The 13,298-nt window shown below is 34.4% G+C and overlaps 2 protein-coding genes and 1 long non-coding RNA gene across 3 annotated transcripts; all 3 read left to right on the top strand.

Moving 5' to 3' along the window:
* The first annotated feature begins 1,689 nt into the window (after positions 1-1,689).
* On the top strand, positions 1,690-3,345 carry LOC147285686 (uncharacterized). The gene is made up of 3 exons (XR_015122500.1): positions 1,690-1,721; positions 2,204-2,287; positions 3,118-3,345. It is a non-coding gene; the product is annotated as an uncharacterized LOC147285686 (long non-coding RNA).
* A 1,903-nt stretch (positions 3,346-5,248) lies between these two features.
* On the top strand, positions 5,249-8,600 carry MGD2 (monogalactosyldiacylglycerol synthase 2). Its single transcript, XM_086243468.1, has 8 exons — positions 5,249-5,788; positions 6,240-6,412; positions 6,887-7,048; positions 7,147-7,288; positions 7,395-7,619; positions 7,734-7,796; positions 7,895-7,969; positions 8,067-8,600. The coding sequence occupies exons 1-8, from the start codon at positions 5,474-5,476 to the stop codon at positions 8,328-8,330; spliced, it is 1,419 nt and encodes a 472-aa protein (XP_086099594.1). The 5' UTR covers positions 5,249-5,473; the 3' UTR covers positions 8,331-8,600.
* A 1,823-nt stretch (positions 8,601-10,423) lies between these two features.
* Positions 10,424-13,181, top strand: ARPC3 (actin-related protein C3). The gene is made up of 5 exons (XM_086244699.1): positions 10,424-10,546; positions 10,842-10,925; positions 11,043-11,151; positions 11,260-11,529; positions 12,362-13,181. Exons 2-5 carry the CDS (start codon positions 10,923-10,925, stop codon positions 12,505-12,507), a joined length of 528 nt encoding a protein of 175 aa, XP_086100825.1. The 5' UTR covers positions 10,424-10,546; positions 10,842-10,922; the 3' UTR covers positions 12,508-13,181.
* The last annotated feature ends 117 nt before the right edge of the window (positions 13,182-13,298 follow it).

Genomic DNA, 13,298 nt, shown 5'->3' with positions numbered 1-13,298 from the left:
AACAAAGCCGAATCTTCTGACCCATAAGCCCCAAATCCTTCTTCAATTTTACTTGCTTCTGCTTTGCTTAAATTTGTTTTGAACTTTGTTTTTTTGGGGGTTTTGTGGGTTTTAATATGATTGTGATTTTTGTTTCAGTAAGGGGACCAAAAGGGACTTCGGCACGACTATTTTGGAGTGCAAGAAGGCTGCGAATCGGCTTGTTGAGGATGAAGCTATCAACGACGACAACTCGGTCTTTGATCTCCACCCAGAGGCCATGGAGAAGCTTCAGCTCTTCTGTGGCGACACTATCTTGATCAAGGTTCGATTTATATGTCTATTATTCTTCTATTCCTTTATATATAAAAATAGAAATATTATTGATGGAGTTTTGGTTGCAGACATTTTCTAGTTAGGGCTAATGGAAAATTAAGGTTTAGGGTAGTGCGTAAATGCTTTATTTTTAGCTGGGTTGATAGGTTTTCTGTATTTTCTTTGGGATCTAGGAATTGGGCATGTTCTGGGGCCGGTCTGAAGTATTGAGATTTTTGTCTTGAAATTTTGGATTTTTGTAGTCAAGTTTATGTTTTTCTGCATTGCTCTTGCTGATGAACCAAAGATCTCTCTGTTTATCTCTCTCTCGTTCTGCTCTCTGAGGTATTTTCCTATGTTTTGTACTAATTATATGTTCGACCCTGTATTTGATATGAATAGGAATCTTGGGGATTATGCTTTGGCGATACCAAATTACCAATTATATTTGCAAATGCTAGTTGGTGTTTGATTTGAATAATAAGGTTTTTAGTGTTATTTGTTACAGCTACCAATTACATTTGACAACTCTAGTTGCTGCTTGATTTGAATACAAAAGTTTCTATTTTATTTGTTTCAACTTCCATATCATATTTGACAATCCTAGTTGGTGTTTGATTTAAATAATAAGGATTCTAGTGTTATTTGTTTCAATCACCAAGAGTGATATTTGTCATGTAAAAGACTTTTTGTTCTGTTTCTGTACAATTTTGGATGATTTTTTTGGTCAAACATTCTGTTTTAGTTGAAGAGGGGGCATCAATTACATACATTTATGTCTGTTTTGTAAATGGTGAATGTAATATCCAATATTATATATCTTTTCAAATAAAAAAAGGGGTTGCCTATAGATTTAAAGCTCTATATTTGATGAAAGTATCATATATTTGCATTTGCATAATGTTATAAAAGCATCAAATAGGGAAAAAAAACTTTTGTATTCCTTTTGAATAAGACAATGCTATAGATTAGACTACTTAAAAGTTTTGCTCTTAATTTCTTGAGAGTTTCTATTGCATAAACATATTATCTAGTTTGAAGACTTGCATAAGGTTAACTAAGGCTTGATTGGTAATTTCTGCTATCATATGTTTCTTATTTCATTGGTAGTTTTGGTCATATGGTTCTTATTTTATGGTATCCATTGTCTATCATTACTATGATTATTGAACTTTCACACATGTTGTTTCTTTTTTACTTCCATGCTAATTTGTCTTCCGTAGGAATTAGATATAATGGGTTCCAAGAGGTTGTTCAAATGACAAGCTTCCTTGGGCAAAGGTTTGTATATGCTAATTGATAAAATTTCAAAAAGAAAAACAAAGATTCATTATGAAGCTATGGTCAGTAGTAAATTAGTAAAGCTGTCCTTTTTTTTTTTTTTTTCAGAAATCCAGAACTGGGAATCCTTTGGAGACCAAGTATCCGTAAGTGTGTAGTGTGCTTTCTTAAACTCCATCTTGATTTGTGGTCTGTTGTTTACTCTAAGAATGAGGGTCTGACATTATTTAGCTGCATCTAATGTCTGTAATTATTCTCTTACACTTCAAAAAAAAAAAAAAAAATCTAATGTCTATCATTGTCTTCTTTCTAGTGCACTAATCAAATTTATTCTTTTCTTTATTTATTTCATTTTACTGATTTCTTGAACTTTACTTTTGATTTTAGAGGTATTGGTTTCTTTTTTGATGACTGTGATAAATATCTTCAGAGAGCCATATAAGATTTTTTAAACTGGCATTATTTCTCCATTGGTGCAAGAATATATTAATTATCATAGTTGCTATTTGAGGTATGAGTTTTATGCCTTCTACACTCAAAAAACTGAAGCTTCTATTCTCATGCTAGCTCACCGTAGTTTTTATTGTTAATATTTGTTATTTATTTCTTGAGTTGTATCTACTTACAGATCAGCACTTGCATAAATGGATTTTACTGTGATCAATTCACCTCAAAAGAGTCTTAAAATGTGGACTGAGAATTGGAGTGGATGGTAAGGTGCTTAAATAATCCTATTACTTTCTGATGTTTGGAACTAGTTTTTTGTAAATATGAATTGATTTATTGTATCATATCTTTTTGATCTGATTGTATTTTATTGGCAATGTACCTTCAAAACATTTTTGATTGGGTTTTACTGATATGGGGTTTGTTTATTGATTTTGTAAATTATATGGGTTTATTGATATGAATTTACTGATATATGCTTATTTATTTTGCTTGATCTTTATTGATTTTGTTTACTGATATTGGGTTTGTTTATTGATTTGGTTTTAGTTGAATCAGTATTCTGGTTGTTCAGCTTCATGTTGACAGAAAACTGAGTTCGCCACTGGAGGTCCGGTTCTCAAAGGAGAGGTCCGGACCTCAAGCCTAGGTCTCAAACACCAATCTTACTGGAGGTCCGGTTCTCAAGGGTGAGGTCCGGACCTCAAACCTAAATTTCTAAATCCAATCTTACTGGAGGTCTAGTTCTGAAGGGTGAGGTCTGGACCTCAAGCCTAGCTTTGTATTCTAATTTCTTGTAGGATTGAATGCTGGATCAGAATGAAATTTTAAAGCTTGCATGATTATTCAAATAATAAGTTGGGCACTAGGAAAATGGACCAAACATGATTTTTGCATAGACTTTGTAGTGATGATTATTTATAGAAATTTCAAAAAGATAAAAATATTCACTTTTTTGCAAATGAGAAACCCAACAATGAAAAAAATGCATAGACCCAACAATACTTGACCAAATAAGTGAATATTTGTATCTTTTTGAAATTTCTCTGAAGTTTATCTAAATGTGACTTTGTGTGTGTTTGTGCTCTTTTATAGGGACTTTGTTAGTTTTCTTAGAGCTTTGGAGTTGGGGCAGCTACTTAAAAAGGTATGGGGAAGAGAAAGAACAACACTTATACCCAAGAAGATATCGATGTGTAAATATACAAAATTATCAAGGATTATAATAGTGTTTTCAATTCTTTGAGAGCTTGCATATGACTTACCTATTGCTTTGCATTGCATTGGTATCCTATTAGCTTTGTTTTGATTGTAGTTGACAATAAGAAGCAGGCAGATATGGATGCATATGCTTGTGACTTAGGGGGGTCAAGTTGGAAGGAAGTAAATGTGTTATGTTAAGCTAGTTTTTTTTTTTTTTGTGCCTTTTCTTTTAAGCTAGTTTGACTGAATGTATTTTTTGTACAACTGATTACACTTATGGAACCTATCATGTAATGTAATATTACATATATTTATGAAGTATCTTTTGGTTTAATTCTGAGCATGAGCGTGCATTGGTATACTATAATTAAGCACTGTATTGCATTGGTTTTCAATAAAAACCAATGTCCCAAAGCATTATATACATCAAAATCAAATTGGAATTATTATCTTACACAATGGTTATATGGTTAAAACCGTTGTTTAAAGTGTCGTCCTACAATGGTTTTCAACAGAAACCATTGTACCAAAGCATTATATACATCAAATTCAAATTGAAATTATTATCTTGCACAACGTTTATATGGTTAAAACCGTTGTTTAAAGTGTCGTCCTACAACGGTTTTCAATAGAAACCGATGTACTAAAGTATTATATACATCAAAAGCAAATTAAAATTGTTATTTTACACAACGGTTATTATACATAAACCGTTGTCTTAATGGCTATTTCACCTCGTGTTTATACTTAAAACAGTTGTAAAATACATGCTTTAGGATATAGAAACCGTTGTCTCGCCTATTAGTACACAACGGTCTTTAAATAAAAATCGATGTCTAGATAAGTACACAACAACGGTATCTCCTAAATCATTAGTTTTTGAGGGTGTATATACAACGGTTTTAAATTAAAACCATTGTATTAATGTTTACAAGACAACGGATATTACCCGTTGTCTATTGGTACCCCAATAGACGTCGGCCGATTAGACGACGGTATTTTGGTAACTTACACAACGGATTTTATCCGTTGTGTATTACGTTTTTTGTAGTAGTGTATCATCACAATCCCCTTCAATTTGAAGTGCATGTACTTGTTTGGCTCTATTGACCCAATTAAGGATTAACAACCTAAGTCATTCTGAAACGAGGTAATCATGATATACAAATTCTCCAATTGTTTTCTAGCTTTTCCAATTCAAAAAAGTAGTTATGATTTATTTTTATCATAATATAGAAGAACACAACTAGATAATGTGAAAACCCACATCTATTTTCTAAAAATAATGCGCTCTATATTTAAACTTGGCCCTAAGATAATATGTTACATACATTTGAATTAACGACCATGTCAACCATACCGAATATAATTCGTAATTAATGTAAGAGATACATGTCTTTAATGGTTATTGGAAATTAAATAATATATATTAATTTATTGACAATTTTGAGATGAAACGGAAATTTATTGAAATTCAAAAAGCAATACAAAGATCCTCCGAAACACAAAGCATATCTATAAGACTATAATTTGTCGACTATTTTAAGTGAATATTTGAAGTTTAATTCTATAATTTGTTGATGCTTTGGATAATGATTATGTAAGCAAATAATATATGCCTTCACAAATCACAATTACAGCGATGCATGCATATATGCATTATGCGTGAATGAATGAATGCAACTTGTCATGAGAAGAGGCCCCAAGGTCAAAAATCAATTCTTTCGGGCCAGAGAGGCGCCAACTAAATTCCAACTTTCAAAGTCCCAACCCCACCTAAGCAAATGCCCAAAATCAAAGGGCCCAATAGCAAACCCACACAACAAAAAATGATTAAAATAATCAGAAATACTGTTCAACCTTGTAAAGATTCGAATCTTACCCTCCGAACATTCCAAAACGAAATGCGCATCTGACGGCCGGAAATTCCCAGACGCCAGAACCCCAAAATTCCAAAGCATAATTCCCGCATCCAAACACCAATATAATTCCACAAAATTGCCAACTCGGACTCTTTGTATTCACAAGTAAGAACACAACGACCAATAACCGCGACTATTTCTTAATTTGCTTCTTCTCTCTCTGCCCACAACCCCTGTTTTTTTCACCTGTTTCTCCTGGACCCAGTTCCTCCTCCGCCGGACAAAACCCATTTCCGGTGGCGGGAACGAGTTTCCCACCTTTGGACCCAACTGGGTTTTTCCTTTTCTTCTTAAAGTTGTGTACTTTTTGTTTGTTGTGGTGGTTTATGGCGATGATGTCTGTGGAGTCGCCGAGAAAGTCGATAACAGAGAAGGTGTTTGAGAAGGTTGGAGGGTACGGTTCGTACCTCAAGAGCAACAACAATCACACCCAACACCACCAGCACAAGAGGTTTGAGGACGAGAGCGACGACGATGCCTATGAGGATGGGTCAACGACTATGGAGCTGGAGCTTGTGCAGATTGGAGCCGAGAGGACCAAGAACGTGTTGATTCTCATGAGCGACACTGGTGGGGGACACAGAGCTTCTGCCGAGGCTATTCGTGATGCGTTTCGTATGGAGTTTGGCGACGAATACAGGGTAATTCGGTTGTTTCTCATCTGGGTTTTCATGGGTTCTCTTCTCTCTAATTTTGGCTCTTTCTATTTCCTTTTCTTTTGCTTCATTTTGTTTTACATTTTTGGTTCTTTTGGTTTAATGCTTTTGATTTGAAACTATTGAATTTCTCTTTGGAAAAAGAAAATCACAACATTCATGAAAAACTCGTCAACGGCTTGACTTTTTGTTCTTGAAGTCTTTTGGATTTACGTGTTAAAGATGGTTTCTTGATGGTTTTACAATATATTCATGTGTTAAAGATGGTTTCTTGATTAAATTCATCTCTGAAACTGAAACTAATGTTTTTCCCAGGCATCTAGTTAAATTTTTTTTTTGTGCATCATATTCAAATTGTTCCAAGCCTTAATGATTTTCTACATAAACTCGGTTCCTGTAATTTCCTTACTCATGAGTAGTTTATTCCATGTTTCAGATATTTGTGAAGGATGTTTGGAAAGAGTATACCGGTTGGCCGTTAAATGACATGGAGAGGTCTTACAAGTTCATGGTGAAACATGTGCAGCTGTGGAAGGTCGCTTTTCACAGTACCTCTCCTCGATGGATACACAGTGTCTACCTTGCTGCTATTGCAGCCTACTATGCCAAGTAAAATCTCTTACCTCCTTCCACTTTTCACTTTTTACTTTCAGATGAAACCTATAGATAATTTAGCAAGTGATTGTTGTAGCCTACAAGTGCAGCTGTAGTTTTTATCACAATCATAAAATTATATTCCTTGATACTTTGGTCTCTTCACCAAAGTCTGATGATTAAAGTTTAATAAAGCATGATGTTACTTTTAGATATTATTAGTTGTAATCAATTGTAGGACCTTTTTACCATACTTTCACTTATGTTTTACGTTTTTATTAATTTTTTTCTTCTTTAAAATGATTCTTATCATCCACTTGTCTCCTAATCAATTGTTAGAGATTAAAAATAATTGTGAAATTGGTTGTTCCTTCTTGGAACAGTAATGAATTATTGCTCTAGCTGGAGAACCTGATTCCAATTGACTTAGAAATTCTTAGTTTAGTGGAATTTTTCTAAGTACTAAGTAGTGATGTGTTTTGATTGTAGGGAGGTGGAGGCTGGTCTAATGGAGTACAAGCCAGATATTATAATTAGTGTGCATCCTTTGATGCAACATATCCCTTTGTGGGTTCTCAAATGGCAAGGCCTTCAGAAGAAAGTGATTTTTGTGACAGTTATCACAGACCTCAACACCTGCCATCCTACATGGTCAGTTTGATAAAGCTAATCAAACTTTCCATTTCATGCGTGCTTATTTTAAAATCATAGGCAATCATACAATATATTAACATTGATATATTTTCCAGGTTTCATCCTGGGGTCAATAGGTGCTACTGCCCATCACAGGAGGTAGCTAAAAGGGCTCTATTAGATGGCCTTGAAGAGTCTCAGATACGCGTTTTTGGCTTGCCCATCCGGCCTTCTTTTGCTCGTGCAGTTCTCGCCAAGGTGCGTTGCATGCCTGATATTGTGTTTGTATGTATGGTTCAATGTGCTTGGTTGCTGAATATTCTTATGGTGCCTTATTGTTTCTTTCTAATTTGTGGTTGCATAGGATCAACTCAGAGAAGAACTTGAAATGGACCCGGACTTGCCTGCAGTTTTGCTGATGGGAGGAGGTGAGGGAATGGGTCCAGTAAAGGAGACTGCAAGGGCTCTGGGAGAAACACTCTTTGATGAAGAACTTGAAAAACCAATTGGGCAGTTGATCGTTATATGTGGCCGTAATAAAAACCTTGCCTCCACACTTGAATCTGATGAATGGAAGATTCCAGTAAAGGTAACCGTCCTTGTTTGTTAAAACCTATACTTTGACACACTTTTACATGGGAAAAATACATTTATTTTGAAACATATGTAAACTGTCTTGCTTTTTCCAATTTGTTATTTGTAGGTTAGAGGGTTTGAGACCCAAATGGAAAAATGGATGGGAGCTTGTGACTGCATCATAACAAAGGTACATTGAGAGGGTTCCTATCCACATAATCCCCTACTAATTTGCATATTCCATGCACCCTAGACTAATGAATTTTTATTGGTTCCCATCTTTCATAGGCTGGACCTGGAACAATTGCAGAGGCATTGATCAGGGGGCTTCCTATTATCCTCAATGACTACATTCCGGGACAAGTTAGTGATCATTTCCATCCCTCTCTCTTCAATTCATGCATTTTCTTAGACATTTTAATTAAAATTTGATCCTTTTCACTTGAATTGGCAACCCCAGGAAAAGGGCAATGTGCCTTATGTGGTAGACAATGGGGCTGGTGTGTTCACCAGAAGTCCCAAGGAAACAGCTAGGATTGTGGCTGAATGGTTCAGCACCAAAACAGATGAACTCAAAAGGATGTCTGAGAATGCACTTATACTAGCACAACCAGAGGCTGTGTTCGACATTGTTAAGGACATGCACCAGCTGGCCTGCCAACGCGGACCTCTTGCAAACATCCCTTACATGCTGACGACGTCGTTTACAAGTTTGATTAATTGATAACAGATTAAAAAAAAAAAAGTGTCTTCCTCCATTAATTATTACTGGGGTTTTCCCCTAGAATGCCATGTACAGGTACAGCTAGTTCTAATATTATCATTCTTTGGCCTCACAGGCTTCCTAGTTCCTGCCCACCATAATTGTTGTAAATTATTGTAAACTAGCTTTTGCGTTTGGAAAGGTTGTGATTTTTTTTCCTTTTAGGGTATTTGGAAGAAGAAATATATATAGGATGATGTGGAAGTTGAGAATCGATGTTGTAATTTTTCATGTGATCTTCCTTTGTCTTTTATGGTTGCTTCGAAGTTAAACTCATGGGGACATACCTGGCCAAAAAAAAACTCATTGGGACATAGGATGATGCTGATAATTAGAAAAGAGTACAAAAACATTGAGTGACGCCAAACATCGAGCTTAGGAATGCTTTGCAGCAAAGTTAGCAAACTACTCCAAGTACTTCCCTTGGTTTTTAAGTTTTAACCATCCATCAGTGGTTGGTGTGACACTTTGTTGTAAGCCCAAGATCTATCGGGCCTACAGAAAATGGACAAGAGGTTGTAATTATATTTTCAATCATTCCAAATTGGGAGATGAGAGATTCCAATTTATATGCATGTTAGAGAGTGCTTTTTTGAAGTTGGGTATAAATACTTATCCTCCAAAAAGCAATAAACCAAAGAAGGTAGATTGGTAGTTGAACACAGCGCCTTAAAAAGAATGTTAGTTATTAACTCAAATTGGCAATTACAATCACAGTCTTGCAAGCTTAATTCATAGATTAGTGCAATTAAGCAAGGAGCCAACCTGTGTTTGTTGGCAATGGCAGGTGTATTGATTGAGTTACAGGTTATAATGATTAAGTAAACATAGTGATGCCATGTGGTTCAAGAAAGGAAAATATTATTGTACGTGATCCTAACACCACGTGACATAATGACGCGGTATTACTAATTCACTAAAATCATAACACGTAGACGATTTTAAAAATTTTTTCCTATAATTTAGGATTTTTTTTTCTAAATTTTAAGGTTTTAGAAATTAATTATTATATACGTATTATAATTTGAATGAATTGATAACACCACATTATCATGTTACGATCACACACAACAATTTCTCAAATAAAGGAATTCATTGTCAATTACAGCATACACAAATTGGATGGTCCACCTCCAACATTGTTAGAATATTAGATCAAACAATATCTCATTGTCTCTTTTGGTGGGTCCGGGACTGATAAGATAGCCAAGCTAATTTTGACCGTTGATCTGTTTATCAAAAAGAAAAATGTTGGATTGTACTTTTTTTTTCTAATTTTTTAGTATGACTTAAATCAGTAGTGGACACCATTACATGATTTACATCTTTATTTTATTTTATTTTTTCGAATTTTCAAGGAGAGAGAGATTCATATGACAACATGCAATATTAAAAAAAGAATGATACATAAAATTGAATTTTATGAGTATTTTTTAAACTAAAATTAGTAGTAATTTTAAATTTTAAATTAAGTTATTTTATTTTTTTTCTTTGACAATTTTATGTTAGATTTTAACTATGCAGCCTCTACAAAGCTCTTTGACAATTTTAAGAAGAGAAATATCCTTCAGATAGAGAGAAATACCCTTCAAATTAGAGAATGACTTTATTATGAATTATAATGATTTTTTTATAAATTAAAATGACCTTATTATGAATTAAAATGATTTTTTTATAAATTATTATGAATTAATAAAAAAATTTTATAAATTTTAAAACACCCTGATCTTCATCTAAAAACTGTTTTTCTTAAAGATCTAAGCCTAATTATCTTAATAATACATCAGACACAGCAAAAAGTGAAAAACTAAAAATTGGACAATATACAAATATTTTAGGCAAATGGGCTCACAATCTGGGCTTACGATATAAACGGGCTTACAGTTTCTCAGATCAAAAGTAATGACATGTTAATGGGCTTGGAGACTTATAAGTGCACCCAAAAATTTTACTAAAAACAAAAAATAGAAAATCAGGGGACCCCTGATGGAATTACAGCCGTCGATTCAACGGTTAAGATGGAAGTTAATCTTAGTTCTCTAATTTTAAGGTGAAGTATCAGTTTAGAGGATCCAACTCCTTCCACCCACCAATAGCGATTCTCTGAACTCTCTCTCATCTCTGAAGCTCCGACATTTGCAAACCGTGGCTGGTTTCACAAGGAATTATTAGATCAGGTACTGACTTTACTGCCCGATATTCATTTCCTTGATTCGATCTTTGATTTTTATTTTCTGTGTAAATTTTTCTCTCTATGCTTTCTTATTTGGGATAAATTTCTATGCTTTTAATTTTTTCATAATAACGTTTTCACCTAAAGCATTATGTAATCGGCTTCATTGCTTGAATTAGGATATGGGTTTGTTTGGATGGCATTTTATTTAACAAAGGGATGAAATGTTAAGAAGCATACATCAAAGAGGCTCTCATAGTATCATATTTTATTGTTTAACATTGTTATGGCCTCTGCAGAGACCCATTTGATTTTCTGGAAAAAAAAGTCTCGGTTTTAAGCTTTAATTTGTTGACAGAGCGTCGTTTTATCTGAGAAAGATGGTAAGAACTCAAGCTTTTCATAATTTTCTGTATTTTTATACACTTTTTTTATACACTGAGGAGAGAATTAAATTTGTCAGTGGAATGTGTTGGTTAAAAACAAGCACTTGATGGCAGGTTTATCACTCTAGTTTTGTGCACGAGGAAGGAATTACCAAAGCTTGTGGGTTCCCTCTACTGCCTTTGAAAAGCCATATAAAGGGTCCTGCTCCAGTTTCAGACCAAGGTTTTCTATATATACATTCATACTATTAGGTCCTTGTAATACTAGATCTTTTAAAATTGTTCCTTCCTGTTATATGTTTTTCAATATGAGGGATCTTCTTCTGTGCAGATAGGACTGATATTGTTGATGAAGCAATTACATTTTTTCGCGCTAATGTCTTCTTTAGAAACTTTGATATTAAGAGTTCGGCCGATAAGCTCCTCATTTATCTGACGTTCTACATTAATGTGGCTTTGAAGAGGCTTGAGGGTTGCAGAACTTTGGCTGAAGGAACCAAGGCCATTATCAATTTGGGTCTGGAAAAAGTTCCTGTGCCTGGAGAACCAGGTTTCCCTTTCCCAGGCCTTTTCCCTCTTCCTCAATCCCAGCGGGAAGCAGGTGAGCTGATTTATATTTGAAAAGTGTTGAAAAATGTTGTTCATTTGAAAATTATGATAGCAAGTTTAACTTATTCTTGCATATTTATTACATTCCCAGCTAAATTATCTAAGGTTTTCATATTTGAAATAGAGAAAGTAGTTTGAAATTATAAGTTATGTAGCTTCTCAATTTGATACCCTGCATAAATGGAATTATTATTACTTTCATATGCCTTTATATTTCATGGCATGCTTCTCAGGTTATGGAATCTGAATTTTATTTCTTTCGTTGATGGTCTTGAATCGCTTAACTTGGTGCTAAACTATGAATTCTAAATAATCATTGAATAGACCTCCACAGGAAATGCTTTAGTTAGAAATTTCACATTTGTTGCTACGATTGTTAACAACTTACATGTGTTCTCTTTTTGAGAGAGCGTATAAGTACAATTATAGATAATAGAATCATATTGTTAGTTCTTTGGTTTTGCTCTTCGGCAATTGCAGCGTAACATCCATAGTTTCTTCCAAACATGGGTCTTACTTTTGTTTTGTAACATTCATAGTTTCTTCCAAACATGGGTCTTAACTTTTGTTCTTGTGTGTAAATTTATTGTCTATCGAGTACTTCTCTGTACAGGAAATGGTTTCAAGAAAAAGTTGCATCTGTCGTTATGATTGGTATACATAATTGGTAATAAGTTAAGTTACCATCTTACATACCTGTGTTGAAATTAGGCAACTGAATTGTTATTATTTATTTGGGTTTGTTCTCTGTATGGTGACCCTCACTTCCATATGTACTGATAGCTTCATATATCTTCTCTTACGTTTGAAAATATTGAATGCAGAATTGCTGAAGAATTATTTGAAGCAGATAAGGGAGGAAGCAAGTGGGAGATTACTGAGTGTTGCTTATAGACCTAACGGGACTCCTAATAAGTGGTGGTTGGCATTTGCCAAAAGGAAATTTATGAACATCATTGTTCCCTCATGAACACAACAGATGTTGTAGATTGATCTATCCAATCAGGCTATTTGTAGATGGTTGGCCAAGGAATGCATCTTGATCAAGAAATGTGGGGAAGAAAGGAACATCAAACATGCATGTGGCGATTTGTACGTAAGACAGTTATGTAATGAGGAGACATTAAATTGAGCCAAAAGGATACAAGTTTGAGAGAGATGGGTCGGTCCATTAATCCAGAACATTGTAGTTGGTGGTGCCAAATTGACTTGTATATCTTTGGTTTTCATGTAAGAGTAGAGACAAATGTGGTTGAGTTTTCAAAGGCAATGTTGTGGAACGATATTTATGATGTGTAGGTCCTAATTTGTCCCCATACACCTTGTGTAGGTGAAGAAGAAAATAACAGATGAATTTTTCAGCACTTGATGGAATGATACGGGAAGTGTCTCATTCTGTGTCTGCGCTACAGTGAACAGTTAGCAGATTTTTCTAGTTTCTTTTCCATGAGTTGTGGTGACTGTTGAGCAGTGATCACTAATCTCATTTTGATTTGGGAAATCTTTCTTTCTTTACCAATCCAATCATTCTTTTGCCATTATCTTTGGCTCCATTGGTTTGTGAAATACCTCAACTTACACATTGATTTTCTCATTATGTGTCAATTCCCATGGCATGACGTATAATCATAATGATTAATTTTCAGCCAAAAATGCATTGTTACGTATAACCGTATATATGTCTATTTTTTCACACATTTTTTTATATGTTAGTCATGTGATCATTATAAGATGAATAGTATATAGATCTATTATATGTAA

This window comes from Dryas octopetala, chromosome 5 (genome assembly GCF_963921425.1).
Source record: "Dryas octopetala chromosome 5, drDryOcto1.1, whole genome shotgun sequence".
Lineage (NCBI taxonomy): Eukaryota > Viridiplantae > Streptophyta > Magnoliopsida > Rosales > Rosaceae > Dryas > Dryas octopetala.
The sequence above is the reverse complement of the archived record's forward strand: the minus strand, read 5'-3'. Positions and strand labels throughout refer to the sequence as shown.